The sequence below is a fragment of the Ictidomys tridecemlineatus genome, chromosome 5, assembly GCF_052094955.1.
Source record: "Ictidomys tridecemlineatus isolate mIctTri1 chromosome 5, mIctTri1.hap1, whole genome shotgun sequence".
Classification (NCBI taxonomy): Eukaryota; Metazoa; Chordata; class Mammalia; order Rodentia; family Sciuridae; genus Ictidomys; species Ictidomys tridecemlineatus.
Genome location: NC_135481.1, coordinates 121251428 through 121274372, shown reverse-complemented (window position 1 = coordinate 121274372; position 22945 = coordinate 121251428). Strand labels below are relative to the sequence as shown.

The 22945-nt window shown below is 43.2% G+C and overlaps 1 protein-coding gene and 1 long non-coding RNA gene across 15 annotated transcripts in view; one reads left to right on the top strand and one right to left on the bottom strand.

Annotated features, from left to right (window-relative positions):
* Positions 1-22945, bottom strand: part of Ppp2r5c (protein phosphatase 2 regulatory subunit B'gamma) — a 138662-nt gene that overhangs the window by 81177 nt on the left and 34540 nt on the right. For 2 of the 14 annotated variants that reach the window (XM_005340992.5, XM_013365550.4), the window contains exon 1: positions 13881-14090. The exons of 9 other annotated variants lie outside the window; for them this stretch is intronic. In XM_005340992.5, the coding sequence (XP_005341049.1) occupies positions 13881-13974 (94 nt within the window). In that variant the 5' untranslated portion in view covers positions 13975-14090. Of the gene's footprint in view, positions 1-13880; positions 14092-22945 lie in introns of those variants that run through there. 3 more of the 14 variants (XM_005340993.5, XM_021720681.3, XM_040274943.2) reach the window with 2 other exon arrangements.
* Positions 13461-17036, top strand: LOC144377956 (uncharacterized). The gene is made up of 2 exons (XR_013439308.1): positions 13461-13702; positions 15571-17036. It is a non-coding gene; the product is annotated as an uncharacterized LOC144377956 (long non-coding RNA).

Genomic DNA, 22945 nt, shown 5'->3' with positions numbered 1-22945 from the left:
AGGTTCTCACAACCCAATCATTTCTTCTCTGAACTTTCCTGCACTGCCCGACGCGTGAGCTTTTGTGGGGATACCTCACATCCAAACCATAACAGGCACCCAGAGCAGAGGCCTTGGCTGTGTAGAGGGATGAGCACCACTACTGGCCACACCCTCAGGCCTCCCACATTTCCAACCATCTTTGGTCTCATTTATTTTTCTGTCCTCAAAATTCTCTGCTGAGGCCTCCTATCAAAGTCACAAGGCCCTATCTTCCCAGCTTTCTTCTGAAATTCCCCTTCCTGCAACAGAAATTTCTGACACCACCCCTGCTAAAGATAACACTAAAAGTTCTGGTTTTCAGCAGAGTTGGTTTTGCTAGCCAGAGTTGGTTCACTAGCAGTGAACAGGGCTGACCACCTAGTGATAGCATCTAAAATAGCAACACTGGTTCATTCTGAACTGAATGAAATGCACGAATGAAATATCAGCTGAACAGGAGAGGACCTGAATGAGGCCCTGGTGAGCAAGTTGAGAGGTGACCGAGTAGTGCCACTTACCTGCATTCCTATACTGTGGTGTCCTTGCAGACAAGAACCTGTCCTCCCACAGGGTTGGAAAAGCTGAGAGGGCATACCCTATAACAAGGACTGGGAAAGTAGACTTCTAGCCACGTCTTAAATCCAAACTCATGACTGCAGCCTTTCAGTACTGAATTACCTGGGCAACAGTACAGGCTACCATCACAGCATTCACTTGAGAAACGCTGTTTGAATGCTATGCTTTTCCTTTTGTTTTGGTGCTGGGGATGGAACCCAGAGGTGCTTTGCCAGTGAGTCACATCCCTAGCCCTTTTTACTTTTTTTAAATCTTGAGACAGTGTCTTGCTAGGTTTCTTAGGGCTTTGCTAAGTTGCCCAGGGTGGCCTCAAACCAGCAATCCTCCTGCTTCAGACCCGAGTCGCTGGGATGCAGCCATCACATAAGGCTTTTGCTTCCTTTTATTTTTTTCGAACAGGTAACATGTTTGTGTGATTCAAACATGCATATATGCACACACCCATGGTGCAAACCATTCTACATCATCACCCACCAGGTGTTGCTGAGAGTGTCCTCCACATCCATGGAAAGATAACGCGTGTGTTCTTAGCCCGACCTCCCCTTGTGTAATGACAACAGTGGCATACTACCCCACTGCTTTGTCTTGCCATCCGTCAACTAATGGCTCTCTGCTGTTCTCCTTTTATCAGTTCATAAAGGGCTACTGCTTTTCTGGTTACTTCATTTGAACCCTTTTCCAGAATTTTTCTCTTCCCCTGGCCAAACCCATCTCCAGCACATGCTCCAGCAGGCTGAATCCCATCTCCACAGATATATCCTGGGACCACTGATTAGCTTATCAAACTCTAGCAGAGGAGGACGTCTGGGCTGTCCCCTCTGTGCCTAGCACCTACAGCACTCTTGACAACTCCAGCACTTTCGCAGAGGGTAAGCACCACACTGCTGCTATCTAAACACTAGCCTGGGGAGCGCTGTCCAGCTGGTAGGCCTTAGGCCAAAGGTTAAAACTCAGTTCTACTTTTTGTGCTAGGTATGTTCCATGAAGCTCTCCTTCCTTTGAAATAAACTCGGTTAACTAAAAGTTTTTAGTCTGAATTTCACCCTCATGTGACACAACAAATGCAGGGCTGCTACACGACCAACACAGGACATACTCGATTCCTAGAGCAGGGGATGAGGAGGATTCTGCAGAGCTTTGCTAAAACCAGGAACATGATTCTTTTTTACTACAATGTAAACATTATCTCATTGTATACATTGAGGAATATTTCTGCTTTACTACTGTTGCCCCTTGGATGCCTAAACCAAAACACTCAGTTTTCAGTGGTAGGGGGAAGCTTCTCTGGGGCTGGGTTTTGGCTCAGTGGTGGAGCACATGCCTACCCTGTGGAGGCACTGGGTTCAATTCTCAGGACCACATAAAAATAAATAAAGGTATTGTGTCCATCTATAACTAAACATAAAAATAATTTTAAAAAGAATACCTCTCTGTTCTACTCAAGAGCTCCAAACTCTATCACTACCAAGAGAAAGTATATCTCATTTTTTTTTTTTTACCAGATTCTAAAAACTACTCATCGAGCATCTTTACCGGTATAAAAAACACCGAAACACTCTCGCCAGGTCTGTTTAAAATGCAGCTGGAAGGTGAACCTCCCAGGATGTGTGAGACTGTGGACTCAAGAGTTAGGTAAGTTATGAGCCTGTACCCTTCCAACAGGAGCTCCATGCCAGGCCATGGTGCAGCTAGACAACTTAAGGCCGGTTGAATTAACTTCACCCATAGCCACAAACCCCCAAGGAAGAGGCTTACCTTCATGACCCAGAATCTGCATCTCTTGTTTTTCTAGATGACACCATAAGATCAACTAACCTGGTTTCAGTGGCACTGCACTCTACACCACTGTACAAACAAAGTGCAGAAAGCGCCACGGAGATGGGTCTCTGTGATAAAGGAACCTGCAAGAGCAGCTTCCCAGGCCCATCCAGAGCAGCGCAGGCCCAAAATCTGAGTCAGAAAACCCAAGTGATCCTTGGTCTCTGTCACCAACTCCTCTGGGTCCTCAGGCAAGTTGGGGAACCTCTCTGCTTTAGTTTCCACAGCTGTAAAAATGGGACTAATAATACCTGTTTACTACCTCACAGGAAAGAGGGCGGTGGTTAATGAACAGTTGTAAGGAGCTTTGAAGATTAAAAAGGTTCCTGGGTGCTAATGACAAACAATAATAGCCTATCTATTCTCATCCGGGAGCTGCCAAAAGCATGTGGAACTGCTCCCAGTAAACTTTTTTCTTAAACAATCTTGAAAAACTCTGGAAGAGATGATCGTTGATGTCCTGATAAAAGGAAAGACACAGCTCTGGTGGCTGCACTGGAGCTGCCTGGGCTCTGCAGCAGGGATAACTGGGTAAATATTTACCCAGGCGGCATGTCTAGTTACTATGGACGCCTCAGCTGAGGCTATTAACTTGGCTGATAAGTCCCTGTTTCCTGCCAAAGAACTCTTCCCAGAACATGCTTCTTAAACTTCCCTTTATTTTATTTTTTTCACATTTAAATGTGAAGTGGAATGTTAAAAATCACTCAGGGAGCTTCATGTGTGGCTCACCTTCACTCTGGCCCTCCTCTTTTTGTAAGAAACAAAGAATGAAAGGCTCAAATCCGCAAAGGCTTGGGTTAGCCAAACAAGCTGCAGGCCCAGCTGTGCGAGCTGGTATCTGGCTTTACACAAACCCATGTGTGCCCATACCCAAGCACCCCACCAAAAGGTACTTTCCAATGTAGGTAAGGCAGGACAATCTGTGGTAATGATTCCAACTCACACAAACATAAAATGCAAAAAACAAAATATTTCAAAAAAATACTGAAAGCTGACAATTAAATGAAGCATAAAATTTAGAAGTGAAATGCAAGATTCAGATCACCAATATTGTGTTTTAACAATAACAAAGCCTAAAACTGTCTTTACAAAAAATGGTTGGTTTCAACACCTGATAGATGGCCTCATCCAGGAAATAAAGAGATAAAAGAATGGAGTTCTTAAGAAAGGAAGTAGGGGGCTGGGTTTTTGGCTCAGTGGCAGAGTGCTTGCTAACATGTGTGAGGCACTAGGTTCAATCCTCAGCACCACATATAAATAAATAAATAATAAATGTACATCAACAACTAAATATATATATACATATATATATATATAAAGAAAGAAAGAAAGTAGGGAGGAGAGTAAGCTAAATAAAAAATTTCAGAACATAAAATTAACTTTAGCTTAAAGTATGAATTTAACTGATGTTTAATAGTAATGACAAGCCTAGTAAATGCCATTTGTGGTTTAAAGAAAAAGGATATCTGAAAGTTAAGATTCTTAAAACAACAACAACAACAAACCCCTGCCCATTGGATAGTCTACTGGCAGGACATTTCTTTTAACTAATGAGCGAATAAAAAGAGAAATCTGTTCATTTTCATTTTTGTTTCTTATTCTTGGGAATATCAGACTGAAATTTGAATCTAAGTTCCTTTCTTTTAACTTCTTTGAAAATAAGGAATTAAATGCATTTCTGGCGAGAACACAGTTCCATGGTGGTTCATCGAGGAGCATCTACCTAACCGTGGACCCCATTACACTGCTGGGCTTGTAACCAGGATCCAGCAGTTCTGGATTCCTGTATGATTTGAGCTGCTAATTCTCGAAAGGATGTGTATGTGGGGAAGGGTCTCTGATGAGCAAGACCTCAAACTTTCCAACACCTAGTAAAGGTCAAGGGTTAAAAGGGTAAGTGATGTTCTCTAAATTAAAAAGCTTCCTCAGGACCAGGTCTGAAGAACAGAAGAATAAAAACCCACATTTCTGACAGTCTGATGAGGCAGAGAGGCCTCCAATCTAGAATCAGGCAAGGCAAGGTTTTGCTCTGGCCTTGCCATTTTTGACACCTGTAAAATGAGTGCAGAGCAGAGTGCTGTGTTTGCTGACTGTAGGAAGTGAGTGTTGGTGACATCCAAGGATGGTCACAGGCACTTGCCTCCCCTTCTAGACATATACCTAGTCTGAAAACCAAATGCACAGAAAGGCGCAGGAGACCACATCAAAAACCACACCAAAACGTTCATGCCACATATGTACACACAGCCCGAGACAGGATAATAAGATGTGAGACAGGATAATAAGATATAACACAGTTCAGGGCAACAGCTGACCATTGAAGAGAGCTTTCAACAAACAAGAAAAATATTCTGTCAAATATTTTTCCCCTTAAGAAATAAAGAGAAACCACTCTCTATCTGTGAATGAATACGTTACTTATGCAGATAAATGGAGATGCTCTGGGGTGGGGACAAGGTACCTATGGGATAGCACACAGCAAACTCCAAATAGTCATTGTGAAATACGGGGAATGTGGGGGACAATCTGCAGGATCACCAGATCAGGGAGAATTTTAGTTTCAGATGTAATTAAGAAAAAAAGAAAACAAAAAGGTTAGGTTTACTTTAGTAATTGATTGATTAAAAATTTGAAAAGAGAAAGGGAAACCAACTAAAGGCAGGAGAGGTTGGCTGGCCCCGGATGCTTGCTGTTATCTGGATGGCCCTAGAGACACATTTACAAGGCTGGCTGGTGACTGGGTTCATGTTGCTGTTCCTACTTTTTTTTTTTTTTTTAATAATTTTTTAGTGTTGATAGACTTTTATTTCATTCATTTATTTTTTATGCAGTGCTGAGGATGGAACCCAGTGCCTCACACATGCTAGGCAAGTGCTCTATCACTCAGCCCCAGCCCCTACTTTTTTTTTTTTTGAGGGAAGAGAGAAAACACAGAGGTTTGGCACACACAGGGTCAGGGGGCACTTCCAGCTCATGCTAGAGTTCCTAGGCCTGGCATTTTCAATTTTTGTGGTGTCAGGGCCTATTTACACTCTTAGAAAGTATGAGGACTTTACTTTACAAAAGAGCTTTACTTCCATAGGTTATAGCCAGTAATACTGACTATGACAGGGAATTTAAAAAAATATTTACGTATTAACCCATTTAAAATAGCAATAGGTCCATTTCATGTTAAATAACATCTTTATGAAAGTTATTTTAAAAAATCAGGGAGAAAAATGGCACTGTTTTGCATTTTGGTATTCATCTTTCACCTCTGACTCAACAGAAGACAGGTAGCTTTGCCCATCTGAGCCTGTATTCAAGGTACCATGATACATTGTTTTGGCTGAAGTATATGGGAAATCAAAAAAGCTCAAACCAATCCAGGCTCACAGAGATGTTTCTGAAAAAGGGAGTACTTCAATGGTCTTTCTAAAAAAGTTTTGATATTCTCTGATCCTACACCAAAGTTCAACAATTGATAGCTTTTTAAAGATAAGTTACAATGTGGTATGTGAAACCATAATGAATTGTTCAATTATGTTAAAATCCAGTGGTGTGTCTCACACTTTGAACAGCCCTCTTCCTGTGTGTGTTATGTGGCTTCATTTATCCTAGTCGCTGGAAACAGAGTGGTGTGCTAAGTTATGGGACCTTCCACCATATGTAGGAAAGTCCCTTTGCTAGCAATACCACCAATCCCAGCAGGAGTGAGATTAGCACTGGGAGCTGAACTGGTGATTTCAGGCTCTATCCCGGACAGCCTCAGGTCTGATCGTGTGTGCAGGGCAGAATGGCTGCCCTTGGACACCACTGCCCTCGTGAAGGAACCGTTTTACCCCTGCTGCCTTGGAACCAAGCAGTATGGAATCTCTGTGACGATAGCCTTGGCCTTGCAGACCCCTGAAAGCAGCTCAGCAACTGAAGATCCATAGGCCACTCTGGAGGTGCTCTTCTGTGTGGACTGAGGGCACCCCCAGAGTCTGAGTTCTGAGGAAGTGGCTATCAAATATTCTTGGCCTACTACCCATGCCACGAGGTTGGAAAAACTCCATCGCTAGCTTTCCATGTCCACAAAGTGCCTCCAAACACACACAGGTACAGCCCTTCCCCAGGTCTTCCTTCAAGCCTACCAAGAATGAAAGGCTGGGAAAGTAGAGAAGAATTAGGCTTGCTCCCTAGAGTGACACATCACTAATCTCATCATTTTACAAATTAAAATACCATGATCAGAACACATTGCTTATGAATAACACAACAGACAAAAATTCAGCTGTATGTTAAAAAAGTTGCCATATGTCGAAGAAGAGGCCAAAAACTCCCTAATTTAACAGTGTTAATAGCTCAAATTTGATTGGAAATATCACTATACTAAATTTTGTTAAGAAATTATTATTTTTAGTTGTAGATGGACACAATACCTTCATTTTATTTGTTTTTATTTTTATGTGGTGCCAGGGATCAAACCCAGTGCTTCACACATACTATGCAAGTGCTCTAACACTGAGCCACAACCTCATCCCCACCACTATACTAAAATTTCAAGGGTTATAGCTCAGATCTATCTAATTAAAAAAAAAAAAAAACAGCACTAGCCAGGTGCTTTGGTACATGCCTACAGTTCCAGCCACTATGGAGGCTGAGGCAGGAAGACTACTTGTGCCCAGGAGTTCAAGGACGGCCTGAATAACACACTGAGACCCCATGGTGGTGGGAACAAATCAGGAATTCAGCAGAGTTTAATGCAATGAGGTCTGACACAACATGATGAGCCTTCGGAAAGTGAAGTGGCTAAAAGTAGCAGAGAGTAACATCTGCATTTATAGCGACTAAAGGGAAGGACACATTGAAGTCACACTGTTTATGATTAGTCACAGATGCTTTTCTGGCTTTTAAACATAAACCTCCTTATGCTGAACTCTCTCAAGGGGTTAACAGTGTCCGTACCAAGTCATTACTTTCCTCTGGACATAAAGATGGACGGGGACCAGTGAGTAACTCAGGGCAGAGGCCATGGAGGTGGCGCCTGGATTCATCTGGGCAGCTGATTTCACACCCTCTAGAGTATAGAAGACACTAACTGCTTTCAGTGGCAAAATGCCAACTAGACTGCAAGAGATGAAAAGGCTCCGGAAATGAGAGACAGATAGATGGACGGATGAGCTTCAAGATGAACAAATATAGGTAATACAGCTGTAGAAAATTAAAACAGACTGTGGTTAAACTGCTGAGCTCTGAAGTACCACATGTGACCTACAAAAGGGGTCACCATGGCCACCACTAACACTTGAACTGTCTTATAACACTCCAGACACCATTTTAAGCAACTTACCCGTATTTATTTACTTAAACTCACAGACTCCAAAGAGGTAGGCTGTATTCATTTCTAGGTACAGGGAGGGCCTCATTTCCCCACCATGGCTCAGCTAGCCAGTGGCAAGAGGGTGTGGGGTGGGATCTGACTCTGGTGAGGCTCCAGATCTCATTCTTACCCTTGACCACTAACCATGAGCATCTCAACTTCAGAGGAACCTTGGTTTTCTCTCCCAGTGTGCCTTACTCTTAAGACCAGTAAAAATTCCTGTGAACAGCAAACAAAGTGAACATCCCAAACACCTTTAATATGACAGGGCAGGCCATCCATGGGGCTTTGAGTCAGTGACGGGGGGCAAAATCTCCACCACACAAGACTGCTGCTCACTGAAATAGCTTCTAAACTACTGCATTTGATTTGCACATTTTTGTGTTAAGCAGAACCTTCTTAAAGATATTTCCCTCAAACACTGATCCATCTAGAAGCTGAGTGAACATTGGTGTATCTCCTTCCCTAGAAGCAACAACTGTTGCCACACTGTTCTTTCCAGTCTGAGTCTGTTACAGAGAACAAGACACCTCACATTCCCCAACAACTAGGAGCTCCTTAAAAACCACACCACCTGCGCTGCACCTGGGCAAGCACAGCACTCCCACAGCAGCCAGTGTCACTCTGTACTTAGCTCTCCCCAAATGTTCCAAAATGTCTTATATAGGTTCGATTTTGTTTTTTTTATTGCAAGGATCTGATCTAGATTTACTTGTTGTATTTCACTGTCTTATCACTTCAGTCTTTATTTTTAAACTAGAGGGTTTTGATTTATAAATAGTTCAAGGACCTAAAATAAAATCAGACCTTAATTTGCTGTGGCAGGATGTCCACACAACTGTGCACTTGAGCCAATGTCTTTATAAGATTAAAAAGAAAATAATTTTTTAAAAAAGCATATTAGTGACAGAAAACTACCCTGCCTAAGTTCTCCATATGTCAACCTTCCCCTGGGCCAGAGAGAGGAGGTCTAGTCTCAGTAAGGCCAGGCAGGAATGGGCAGCATCTCCTGAGCTTGGTAGGTCCTTCCCACTGACCAGTAGTTGGCCAAGAAATACACTGGATAGTTATTGTCTTAGTGAGTATTCAAAGAGATAACTTTTTTCTTTTCAATGCGCTGACAATGACTTAGAAACCATGCTCAGTGCCCCATGAGAGAGCTGGAACCCAAATGACTGTTTTTAGGATGCTCACGATTTTCTAAAGAAAACAGCCAGAAAGTAATGCCTGGCAGACCTGGGAAGTGAAGTGGGATGGTGGAGAAGAAGGAGCTTCCACACACCAAGAATGACAGCTGCAAGCCCAGGTGCCAAGCTCCAGACACTCCAAGGTATACTGCACTCTGAGGAGAGCAGTGCAAACCAAGAGGCGCCTACGGTAGAGACTTTCCCACCTCCCCACACTGACAACTACCCTGGAGCAGAGGGGGGATGGGAGCTGTGCTGAGCTCAGACTGTGCTAGGCTCTCAACATTCTGTGTGGCCCTGGGCAAGGGGCTCTCCTTTTTCTTCCAGGAAAACAAAAATCATAAACAATGCCTCACAGTGCTGGGCAGATTCAAGGAGAGAATAGACAGAAGGAACTCTGGCCCGGCACACTGAAGGTGCTCAATCGATGCTCTCCTCCCTCCTGGACAATCACCAGTAGCAGCTTCCGGGGCAGTAGTCCTTTACTGAGGATCTCAGGCTGGGTGCCTCTGGGGAGAAGACACACCTGAATTTGTCCCACTCATCCTGCACACAGGAGCGAGTACATTGGTGCTCACAAAAGCTTGCTGGGATTGGCCAAATGCTACAGGATGAACAAGTTACAATCACATCTGACACAATCAACCGGAAGCAGGATGTGCCTCAAACCAGGTCTGAGTTTCCATTTGTCCTCTTCCTAGATTGAAAAACTTGACTAATAACTTGTATCTCTCTCTCTTTTTTCATTTCTCTACATGATTTAACACATCTCAGTGAAGAAGTTCTAGGCAGCAGCTTCTACTATAAAGAAACTCCATGAGTAGATGTTATGCCCAAGTTCAAGGGCAAGACTAATTATCAAAAGGTGTGTACTTTACACAACCACCCCCCAGAGGGCTGTCTGTTACTAAGGTTACCTTCCACCCCAGGGACATACAAAAAACACCTTTGTATACAGGCTCACCTGTGTTCAGGTGTACAGGTGTGTTTCTGAACAGTTACTTCACAGAGAACTAACTGCAGCTACACAGTAATTAGGCATCTATGACGTTGGGATCTTGAGTTGAGACACTCTTCAGAGAGAAAGAATCACTCACTGCTTTGCTCTTCTTTTGAAGGGTCTTTTGTTTTTGTCATTCAAATATTTCTCCTTCTTAATTTTGGTAACATGGGTAACAGGTTACATGCTCACCAGTGTTTACTGATGGCGCCATGCAGGTGTATTCTAAATTCAGCAACCTGCATATCATTATTGTTAATGCTGAGTAAGTCATGAGATTCAGTGTGGCAGGAAATGAAAACCAGGGTTTTGCTTCTTCACGTGCTTTCTGTATGTCTTTCTGAGAAAGGTGAAGACCACTGGGCTGGCAACTCAGCATGTTCTTGTGAGAAACCACAGGTTCCCCTGAGTAGATGTCCACTTCCAGAAGTATCTTCCTCAAAAAGAATGATTTGCTCTCCAGGTTCCACAGGGCTTGCAAAGCCTCCCCCATGGACTAGGACAGGTGAGAGCAGTCCCTGGAGGCCCGGACAGAGGCTAGCTGGAAGAGATGCCGGGCTTCTCATGGTTTCCCTGGCCACTAACCTTGTTCTGGCTCGGCTCTCACTGCCTTAAACCTAGCTCTTGAATGGGTGGGAGGAGGAAATGGCCACCAAATCCCAGCCCACCTCCACCTGGCCTGGCCATCAAGGGCAGGAGAGGCAGTACTGGGAACCTCCAGGAAACAGGCTTTACTGGTCTTCACAGGCAACCAAAAATCAAGGATTAGCCTAGAACAGGGTTAGTTGCCTGAGGCCCAGGGGTGGAATCCAGCCTGCCTCCTGTTTCTGTAAATAAAACTTTATTGGACCACAGACATGCCTATTCCTTTACTGTCTATGGCTGCGTTTGCTCACACAGCCAAAAATATCTACAATCTGGCCCTTTTCCGAAAATGTTTGCCAATTCCAGTCTAGAACTGTGTGGTTCAATTCAGTAACCACTAGATACATTTTAAATTTAAGATAACTAAAATTAAGTTAAAAATCCAGCTTCTTGGCTCAACAGTCACATGTGGCCAGTGGCTAAGGCAACAGAGAGCACAGAGAACATTCCCACCACTGCAGGCAGTTTTCTTGGGCAGTGCTGGAAGTACAGGATTTAAGCTAAATTTACAGTCATCAAGTTCTGGGTCACTCTCTCTCCTTAGAAAGGTCTGCACCGAATTAAAATATATCCCTTTCACACTCGAACTCCTAGGACATGCTTATTCACTACAATGACCACAAGCTTCAGACTATTTGATATACAATAACTGTAAACCAATAAGAAGTACAAGTCATCGGGTGGTCATTTTTACTTACTTGTTAACTGCCTTCCATCCCCAGTGAACTGTAAACTATGAAAGCTGGGCCATTGTGCTTGCTTGTATTCCAAGTTAGGACCCTGCCCAGCACACACGATAGATATTGACACACATACAGTATTGGTAAAATGAATAAGAAATGAACCCGGGTGCAAAACCATCCTGTGAAAAGAGGCTGCTGAACTGAACAGGTGATATGGCAGTGGGTAAATACACCACTGTAACCCTGCAGTAGATGTTCTACAAATAGCTGGAATTTCTTCTTAAAGTAACTTAAAAAAAAAAAAAAGATTCCAAACAAAAAAGCCATCAGGGTTTTGATTTTGGGCCCACTAAGGGCCAGCCGTGAGACCCTGGGTAAGTTATTTTTCATTGTGAGTGAGCTACCCGCCTCCTCCCTAAATGGGATGGATGAGCAAACAGATAACTCAGCACCAAACCCTCTCCTGTGCCGCTTTCTTCCCAGCTCCCTGCTCCCTCCAGAGCACCCTGCCCATGGGGAGTTCCTCCTGTGCCCTTTCCCCATGGCTGGGTCTCTCCCACAGAACCATAAGCTCCTCTGGGACAGGGGCAATATCCTAGTCACTTTTGGCACACAGCAGTTGCTAATCAGAGGTTCAACTAAGAATCTAAGAGCTCAATAAATAAAACACATTTTTGAAACCTCTTATTAACAAGCTTGCTCTAAGAAGTTCTTAGGGGGGCTGGGGTTGTGGCTAATCAGTACAGCGCTTGCCTAGCATATGCAAGGCCCTGGGTTCGATCCTCAGCACTACATAAAAGTAAATAAATAAAATAAAGGTATTGTGTTCAACTAAAACTAAAAAATAAATTAAAAAAGAAGTTCTTAGGAGTAAATCAAGCATTCTTTTGAGTTTTAAAATTAGAAATACCCTCACCATTTGAATTAGTAGTTAGTCTAAAGGTTGCTCTGTAAAAAGTCAAGTCTTTTTCAAGTTCATACACTTCACTGGTTTCCCTGCTGCAATTACACAGTGAACAGCCACAGGGAAAAATCCAAACTGGGCAAATGAGATCTTGGAATTAACAGCAAACAAGGTCTTGGAATTAACAATAGCAGCAGTGGTGGTTTAACATATAAAATCAAATGATTCTATTTCAGAATAAATTCATAATTCAAAAGGTAACGAGTACATTAGGTATCTAATAAAAATCAGAAGACCCACAAATGAAAAATCTTAATTTTATATGCAATCAAATTTTTTTCTTTTTAATGCTAACTACTCAGTATTTAAAATCAAACTGAAATCCAAACAATTTACATTTTGCTCTTGACCACTTGGGTTCTGCAGCTAGAACACCTAATGCTAACTGTAGTTTCTTGTTATCCTGTTTCTTGGCTGGCTGCACAGCCAAACAATAAATTCACAGCTGACTCTAAAATATTTGGTTATAGTGAAAGCTGATTTCCACCAGCTCTGTCAAAGAGGGTTTGGGGAGAAAAGCAACATGCATTTCATTCTAACAGGCTGGGTGTTCACGTGCTTCTATCTTCCTGGGTACACCCTAGGACCTGAAAAATCCTGCCCAGCATTTTAGTCACAGGGATTGTTAGTCACCTAGAGATCCTGCACCCACCCTTCCTTCACACAGGTCCTTAAGGAGATTTTGATAGTGAAAACTGTTTTGTATGAGGGAAAAGCTGTGACCTTATATTTAAAAAGTGATCTGGTGAGGCTTAATACCATTTTCTCTTTCACCCAGTTACGAGCAAAATTTACATAACAAATATCTTAAAATGCCAACTAAGTATGTACTACCCTGGTAACAATTCAACATGACTAACAGGAACTGCGTTTTTAAGCTAAATCTGAACCCCAAATATGTACCAACTGTAAAAAGGCAAACTGCGATTATTAAAATAATGATGTCTGCACACCCTAGAAACTTGTTGCCATCTTACATTTAAACACCAAATGGCAACACACAGCCTATGTGCATGCTGAATAGCTTGTATTACTCCATGAAAATGCTAACATCTTAAAATTACAACCCCCAACAGATTTCAGATTTCAAAGCATGAGCACATTTCTTTAAAAAAGGCTCTATGGCAAGAATGATAGTCCTTCTAAAGGAAGCTCTTTTCTGATCAATTCTGCATATTTTCAGATTGCAATTTATCTTTAATTTTTAGATATGTCCCCGGCAAAGCCTTTGCAGTATTAAGCAACACCAATGTAACAGAAACTCTGCGTACCGACAGCAACTTGGCCCGGCTTGGCCGGGCCCGCCTCTCCTTCCTACCCCCACCCAATACCTTCCCCGGGCAGTGACTTCACATCCTTTGACATCAGCACAGCTTCGAAAGGGGGATGGGAGAGCGAGCTGAAAGCAGAAAAACCAGCTTTGAACTATGCATGCAAGGCCTCTCTCGAGCGGCAGATTCTGTAAGTAGTTTGTAAAATGCCAAATGGCAGTGACACACCCCATCTGCTCCCTTGAAGCCTGCAGCAAAGTGGAGTGAATTCTGCTGAAGGGACTTCCTGCTTTTCCTATCTGAAGCACAATAGCCATTTATTAACTACCCACGGAAGGTTCCGGTCAGTGGAACACACAATAACTCACCTCGAATGTGGAGAAGGGCCACGGGCTGGAAAGGCCCATTGGAGCTGGCCGCATCCACCACCATCCCGCTGCCCGCCTTATTACATGTCAACATCTAGACTCCTGCGGGGAAGGCAGTGTACTCCTAGGGCAAGAAACCAGCCTCCATTTTAGTTTAAAAAAAAGACAAACTGAAGCTCTCTGCAGCTGGAGGGAACTGGCTGGCTAGTGATGTCAGCAGGCATGGAGCTCGCTGATTGGCTGGAAGCTGCAACTTAAAATGACACTGAAAAAAAAAAAACCTGCAAATGGAAAGAGCGTTCTGCTTGGCTGTCAGTGTGCACTGAGAGCCTGGGCATTTTCCGGCTTTCTGCAGTCTTCATTTCTCAGTAACTTTCAGGCAGAAAACCCACCTCTCCGGGGACAGACTGGAGGCCACAATCCCCAGCCAGAGTGTAAACAAATGATTCTGAGAGAGAGAGAAAAAAAAGGTGTGCACATAGGAGGTGTTCTGTGGGAACTTTACATTTTGGCATTTCCCTGATACCCCAAATTCAGCGGCACTTTATGTCTCCCGTCCATCTTCTCCTTTCTAGTTGTACTTTCACATGTACATCCTATGTATCATTACAGCCAGCCGGTGATTTAAAGTCAATGGCTATTTAAATATTACATAATTCCAATTCATTAGTCCAGACTCTTGTTCAACTTCCCCTACCACCAAGTGGGCAAGTTATAAATTCATAATCCCCACACACTGGTTTTCCCTGAGACCTAGTTGTTTCCCCACCCTCTGAAAAACATAGATTGAAAAACTACATGAAAAATGAAGGCTGCTTTGTGTTCAATAGCTAGAAAGTGCTACAAATTAAAGTCCTTATTCCACATGGTTGTGGGAGCTAAAACAGACATAAAAGGTGTGCTTTCTTTTTTTTAAAAAAAAATATTTACTTTGTAGTTGTAGTTGGACACAATACCTTTATTTATTTATTTTTATGTGGTGCTGAGGATCGAACCCAGGGCCTCACACACGCAAGGCGAATGCTCTACCACTGAGCCACAATCCCAGCCCCTGTGGTGCTTTCTTCTGGAGCTTAAAGATGTCAACATATCAGAGTCTTTTATTTAGGTTTTAGATATTTTGTTTAGATTCAAAATTGATATTTCACTAACTTTTGATGGGATGTTATTAAAAGCAACATTCAGATCCTAGTTTCCTGTCTTCAGACAAAGTTAATGAAAACGTTGCTCCAAGAAGAAAGGTCACTCTGACCTGGAGTGCTTGGAGGTGGCAGGGAGCGACTCCCACAGAGACACCAGTGCCAAATGAAAATGAATAAACCTAAGAAAAACCTCTTTAGCAGAGCAGAAGCTATCTCGTCACTTCTTTGTACAAACAAGAAAGTTTTCCTTTGTATCATTTCCTATACAATCCCCACCTCACCCATTTGCTCCACCTGTGAATAAGAACCAAAAAGCCCCATAACTCCAAAACACAATTTGCAGCAAAAGAAACATGTGCTGCTGCTGGGTGGCCATGACACCTGTGGGCCTGGATGCCACACACCTCAGCAGATGAGGGCACCGCTGCACCCATTTGGAGGTGCTTTCCTGGTCTTCCCCGCAGTAAGAGGGTAGATGCAACCATGCCAACAGCTGTGTGATGGTCAGAAAAGCAGTGACCAGAATCCTATCCACCCCTTCTCCCCAGGGCTGAGAACTGCAGGACTCCATAGCAGGTCCAACAGCTTCCAGTGGGCCTGAGCCCCAAGAGCAGACACCACCCCAAGTCTGTCTCCCTATGAGTGCACACTGCTGGCCTCACGCCTGCCCTGGCAACAATGCTACCTGAGCAGCTGACACGGTTAAACAAAAAGACCAAGCCTCGAGTCAGGTGACCTGAACTCAGATTCTGTCTGTCCACTTGTCTCCAAGGACCTCTCCCCCGCCCAGGGCTTCAAGAAGAGGACCACCACCAGCCCTCAGTGCTGAGGTACTGCTGCACTCACTTCCACTCAGTGCACCTCCCCTTCCCAGGAGCCACACCAGGGAACTCATGGGGAACAGGGTGCTCAGGGGCTTGGGAAGGATCAGAAGCCCATGCTTCTGCGGTCTGCACCTTCAACAGGACGAGACCTCCGGCCAGATTTAACACTCATGTGAGATAGTCTGGGGAGATGCACCTGTCCCAGAGACCCCAGGAGCATCATCAAGAAGCACAAGGTGGAAAGAAAAGGAAGACACTTTTTCATGTATTTTTCCTAATGATCTAAGATCAAAGGATCTCAACTTTATTAGTGATTCCCCTCCACACTCTTTAAAAACCTTATGCATATAAAGTAGCTCTTTAAAGACTGAGATCAAGAAATTATCGATAAAACAAAATATAGATAAGAAATAATGACTTGAACAAATAAGACATATTTCTGATTTGGAAACAAATACTATAAATATGCTAATGTCAATTTTTTCCTAAAATGTCAGATTAATGGCATTTAATGGTAGTTTATCCTGAGTTGCTGGGATTACGGGTGTACAACATTGTACCTGACTGCAACTTCAGATAATGATTTCAGAAAATATCTGGAAATATGTTTCAAGATTTTTTTTGTTTAAGTAGTAAACTTTTGTTTTACTTCTTGGAATTCATTCTAGAAATGTAATAACCATGAATGAGTATCACATTTTAAAAAAATGTATATTTAAAAAATATAGTATTTTTTAAAAAAATACCTATTTTTGAAATTATGCTAAAATAAAGCACATGATATAAAATTTACCATCCAAACTGCTTTTTAGGAGTACAGTTCAGTGGCATTAATTACATTCATGTCCTTGTTTCAATTCTTTTGGGGACACAGCTAGGAGGGACCGTTGGATCACATGGAATACCCTTTTTTTTTTTTTCCTGAAGAACTGTCATGCTGTTATCCCAGTGGCTGTCCACTGCACACCCCACACCAGTGAATACCCAGGAATGCATCCGGGCCCCTGCACATCCTCAGAGCACTCATGCCTTTGCACAGTACCCTCCTCAGGGTGCACACTGAGCTCTAGTCCTGAACTACAAGTCATGCTGAGCTCCTTCTGCATGGGCAAGCTGACCATTTGCGTATTTCTCTGAAGAAATGTTTGCTTAAGTTTATTACATATTATTAAAACCAAGACTTTTTGGTTGCTGTTGAGTTGTAGGAGTTGTTTGTCTGGACGTTAATCGCTTCTCAGATACAGCACTTACAGAAACCTCCTCGTTCTGTAGGCTGCCTTTCGCCTGCTGACTGTGTCCTTCAATGCTGTTTTAATCAGATGCAGTCCAGTTTACCTGTTTTTACTTCTGTTGTGTACCACTTCTGGAGTCATACTCAGCAAATCACAGCCAAACCTGATGTCATGAAGTTTAATAGTTTTAGCTCTTAACATCCAGGATTTGATTCATTCCGAGTTCATTTTTGTATACGGTGTTAGGTAAGGGTCTAACTAAAACCAGACTTTTTCATGTGGATATCCAGGTTTCTAGTGTCATCTGTTAGAGTCTGTCTTTTCCTCACTGAATAGTCTTACCACATATGCACAAGCTCTGTTCTATACCATTGATCTATATGTCTGTTTTGGTGGCAATACCACACTAGTCTTGATTACTGTAGCTTTGTTTTAAGTTTTTAAATGAGGAATGGTGAGTCCTCCAACTTTTTCTACTTCTGGAAAAAACTACATTGGGATTCTTAATTTTATTTTAGTTGTAGATGGACACAACATCTTCCTATCTTCCTCTCTCTCTCCTCTTTTATATAGTATTGAGGATCAAACCTAGTGCCTCACACATGTTAGGTTAGCGCTCTACCACTGAGCCCCAGCCACAGCCCAACACTGGGATTCTTACAGGTATTACAACTGACTCTCCAGATCACTTTGGGAAACACTGACATCTTAACAACATTAGGTATTCCAGTCCATGAACATAAGATGTCTTTCCATTTATGGGCTTCATTAATTTCTTTCAGGAGCATTTGTAATTCGCAGAGAATAAGCCTTTCAATTCCTTGATAAGTATTTCATTTATTTCTTTACTTGGTACATTGAACCCAGGAGCACTCTACCACTGAGCTCATCCCCTACTCCTTTTTATTTTATTTTGGGACAGGCTCTTGCTAAATTGCCCAGGGTGGCCTGGAAGTTGCAATCCTCCTGTCTCAGCCTCCCAAATAACTGGAATTATAAGCATGCACCACCATGCCTGGCTTAAATATTTTATTCTTTTTGAGAGTATTACATTCTACTCATGGTTCCAAAATAATGGAAACTACCTTAAGGTCAAAAAGATTACCCCACATACTCTGTGAAATTTTATACATCCATCAAAACTACTTATACAGGGGCTGGGGCAGTAGCTCAGTGGTAAAGCACTTGCCTCGAATGAGTGAGACATTGGGTTTGATAGTAGCACCACAAAAAATAAAGATATTGTATATCTAACTACAACTAAAAAATATTTAAAAAATACTTACACATTTATAAAACTGAAATATAAGTGAAAAAGTCAGAGAATGGTTTTTCATAAATAGTATGATCAGAAAATAATCTCAAAATATTAACAATGTTCATCACTGAATGGTAGAGTTACAGATGCCTTTTATTTTAGAAACTCCCTGTGTTTATTAACACTGTAGAAAACTACATTATTATGAGATATAAAAGTAACAATTTTTAAAAGGAGACATATATTAAGTTATAGCAGAAAGAATCCTTAATGAAGTTTCCTCTTAAATGTCAGGCTAAGAACAGGGAAAGGATGGTGATAGGAACCCAAGAAGTCTGATACAAAAGATTTTATTGTGATGATAAATGAGATCATGGATGCAAAAAAATCCATAAAACTTTGCTGAAATCAGGCATTGAAAATTTAAATAACAGATAAGGATGATGACTCTTTGTCTCAGAGACTCAATTATGAACTGCCTGAGTTTCTCACCATGAGTTTGTCACCTTTGCATGGAGTCTGGGTTCATCTAAGTGGCCAAGGTTCAAGTGGTCTCTGGAGTGGAGCTCTCTGCCCTGATGAAACAAGTACTGGCAAATGCAACCCAGAGGGGCTCATCATACAGCCATGTCACTCACTCTAGGACATCTTTTGACACCTTCCTGGGAGCGACTGGACAGAGAGAAAAGATCAGCATGGGGCAAGAGACTGCCCTGAAGAACCCTGCTGGTTCTGTCTTCACCTGAAAAGGGATATACCTGATTCCTCATGTTGTTAAGAGGGCTCACATCATACAGGGAGTAGACTCCCTTGCTGGGTAGGAGCAGAGAATATAGGACCCAGGCAGGATGCCACTAAATGCAGCCCCAGCCAGCACAGGCCAAATGCAGGAAGCAGTGTGCATTACCTCACTCTAAAAACCTCATTGCCCACCAACAGCATTTTGGAAAGACCCCTGGTTGCAGTGCACAGATATCACTGAGCCACGCAAGGGACTCCACTTAGGTAATCCCTTTGGGCAATCTTTTTTTTATTTCCTGCTAGGTTCAGCAAGAGTTCCAGCCGCAGGTTTTCTCTCTTGGCTTAGACGCTGGACAGTCTCTGGCACCAGGGGGTTCCTGTCAGGGTACTGAATCATCTCCTGAACAGTTACTTTCCACGCCCCTGAAACAGACCCTCTTCCACTCTGGTGCCAGGAGTGGACACCTCTAATCGTCACCTTGACCAGCCCCATCCGCCTGTTAGTCTGGCCTCCCATGATGCTTCCATAACCCTCCTGGCTTCAACTACATCAAGAAGGGCTCAAAAGGCAAGGCTGGTGGCTGGCTCAGCACGGTGCACCTTCCACTAGGAAACTGGCAAGAAGACCTGGGCTCTCAATGAACCCTCCAGCAAATGCCGAATGTGGAAAATCTGCACAATATGACAGCTTAGCTCTGAAAAGGAATTACCTTTTATTTTCTCATCACTGTTTTCTTCTATGTTTAAAAACAAACTGTCTGTAAATACATCCCACTGATTTTATTTCTAGGTAGTATTTCTGAATAAAACTTTCATATTTTCATTTCTAAATTCAGCCAAAGGTTTTCTTTTTATCTCCCCAAGCCCATTTGTAGGCAAATTACATACGCTCACATCTTAGTAGATAAGTTTTACAGTAATTAACAGATTTTTTTTTGAGCCTAGAGATCTGTGACACTATAGCCATAATGCAGAGGCATTGGGCTGGCCAGCACTATTTTTTTAAACAAAACCCCAAACCAAAAAACTGGAAACCTCACAAGTATAGATTGTTGGGTAAAAAATCTAACCTAAAAAATTTGGCTTCACTTGCAGTTTAAAATAGACCTTTTCCTTAGACAGATCAAAGGTACCTAACATTCAGCTGTACTCAAAGGCTGCCAGGGAACTTCTGCTTGCCAACAGCAAGGACAAAGGGACAGGCACTGGCTGCCCTGTTGATCTAAGTCCTGTGAGTAATTAGAAAGCCACAGCTGAGCTCACCCACAGGGAAGCTCAGCACAGCTAGGTGGAGGAGCTGCGAAGACCTCACCCTGGCTCCTGGGTGAAGCCTGGGCTTGATCACTGGGCTGGAAGCCTTGCAGGAAGGTAAGAGCTCTCAGTGTTCCTTGTTCTGACAGCACAGGAAGCCCCCACGCAGTAGATGAAGTCCGTTTATGTCGAAGACTATCATACCAAAATTTTTTTTTTTTAATTGGCCCATACCCTTGCCAAACCTACGGTAGGTCAATGGGGCGATAAACCTTGTTTTCCAAGAAGAAGCCTGAGGTGGAGTGATGTGAAGGAAGTGGTGAGTCCAGGCTAGGTTTAGCCGCCCTGAGAGGTGATGCCACAGCAGTCTCTGTGAAAACTGCAAGGATAGGGAGAGGACAGGCAGTGTGGCTGCACTGTTCCCTGGATTCTTGGCAGATGTGGTCATGGATACCACAGACACAGGCACTACGGCCCCTGCCCTTGGTGACAGCACTGACAGCAGCTAACATGGAGAGTGGAGTAGCATGTCGGAGTGTCCTGAGCCCAAGCATCCATCAAGGGATTGATGGATGAACAAAATGTAGTAAGTCTGCAACATGGAATGCCACAGCCTTAGAAAGGAACTGAACCTTTAGTACATGCTGCCACACGGATAGTGTTCAACCCCAGGTCTGCAAAGGCCCCAGCATTTTCCCAATCCCAGAGAACTCAACAGAGAGAGTATGGACATTTTATTCCTCAGGTGCTCCCCAGGGCAGCAGGCTAGGGCAACATGGAAGGCAGCCCCATGCCCACAAGCAGGGGGTGTAGGTACAGGACAGGCTGCGCCACTGCTCTTATGGTTTCTTCATGTTGTACCAGGACAGTCCTCTTAATTCACAGCCAGAGCTGTTCTGCTTTGATTCCATCTAAACACTGGAGGGGAGGAGGTAGCCCAGTTTGCTCTTCCTCACCCAGGATACCACGCTCTGTGAAGCTCTTCCTACTTACCACCAGGAAGGACGAGCCCTCCTAGGAATTAAGGAGAGTTAAACCCCAGCAAGAGGGTCTGGAGAAGGTTGTGCTAAGTCAATTAAGGTAGAAGGACAGATAAGACTCCACTTACATGAGGTCTCTGGAGTTGTCAAGCTCTAGAGATAGATAGTAGAGTGCAGGCTTCCAGGGGGTCGGGAGGAAGGGGAACTCCTGTATCATGGGGGCAGTTTCTATGGGGTCTGATGAAAAAGTCTTGGTTGCAGATCTACAGCACAGTAAATGTATCTGATGCCCCTGAGAGATACAACTATGAATGGTTAAAATGATAAATAATATGCTACGCATATTTCATCACAACTGGAAAAAAAAGATAAGGCAGGCTTGAGCCAAGGCAGTTCAGGGGATACAGGGAGCAGAAGCAGCAGGGTACAGACTCTGGGGAGGGTGGAGCATCAACAGGGAGCCAGATCTCCAGCTGGAGGGAATGGATAGAGAGAGAAATGTCCAAGGAAGTGTGTATGTGTTGATAAACTGAATTTCAGGTACTGGGGAGGAAGCCTGGGAGCGGCATGGAAGGCTGAAGCTCAATACTTATGTGAAATGTGTGAATGCAGCTGGAAGTTAGAGACCAAAACCCTGGGGTTTTACCCAGAGAGGTCTGAGGCTGACACCTGAGTGACTCAATGGGGCATTTGTGGCTCAAGGGGCGTGGAGAGGACAGCACTTGTAGCCTGAGTCTGGGCTGGGTGAGGGATTGTCCTGTCACATAGGCAGCTAGCTCTCAATTACTTCCAAGCACAGTACCGGCTGTACCTCTGCTGCCCAGATGCTGACCAAGGACTGCCATGACTCTGTGATGTCTGGAGGGCTAGGGGCATCTGGTTATCATCCAGTTCCTCTTCAGCTCTGACCAACACAGATGGTCAAATATTTGCTCTGATCTGGGACCTGCCTCACCAAGCATAGGGACTGTGGGTAACCAAAAGAAGGCACCATGTCAAAGACACGATGAAAGAAAGTACTCATCAGAGCAGAGTCTTCCTTCATACCCCATTCTTAGTTTCTTCAACTAAGAGGCAAGAGGCTAAGCCCTCTGTAAATATATGCATAATTCATTTTTAAGCAGTAAAAACATACATTGTTATGGCAAAACTTTCAACTGTATTGAAAAGAAACTGCTCTGAATGAGGTGAAATATTGCATTTTGAAGAAAGCAGAGCAGAATACATAAAATGTTAACTGCCACTCAAAAGCCAAACTGGGAAAACCAAGCACATTCTCCTACAACATCGCGAGGTCTGCTTTCACGGAAGGCCAGAACCTCAGGGTCTCCTGTGCCAGGGTCTCCAGGTAACCGAAAATTACAGCCCATGTCATTCCATTATAACTTTGGCTTCTTCCTGGCCTTTTGTTTCTAAAACAGGGAGAATGTCCTCAAGAAACATGATTAGTTTACTGTACCCATAAGACACTTTAAAAAATTGATCTCTTCAGTTAACATTTAACCTACCTTTCAAACTAAATATACCAAATGATGGGATCGATTTAGAGAAATCTTGAGTGAATAGGTCTGAAGACCATATTCAACCTGTTACCAAAAACTAAAACACAAAATACTGTCTTTCACTCAGCAAATGAC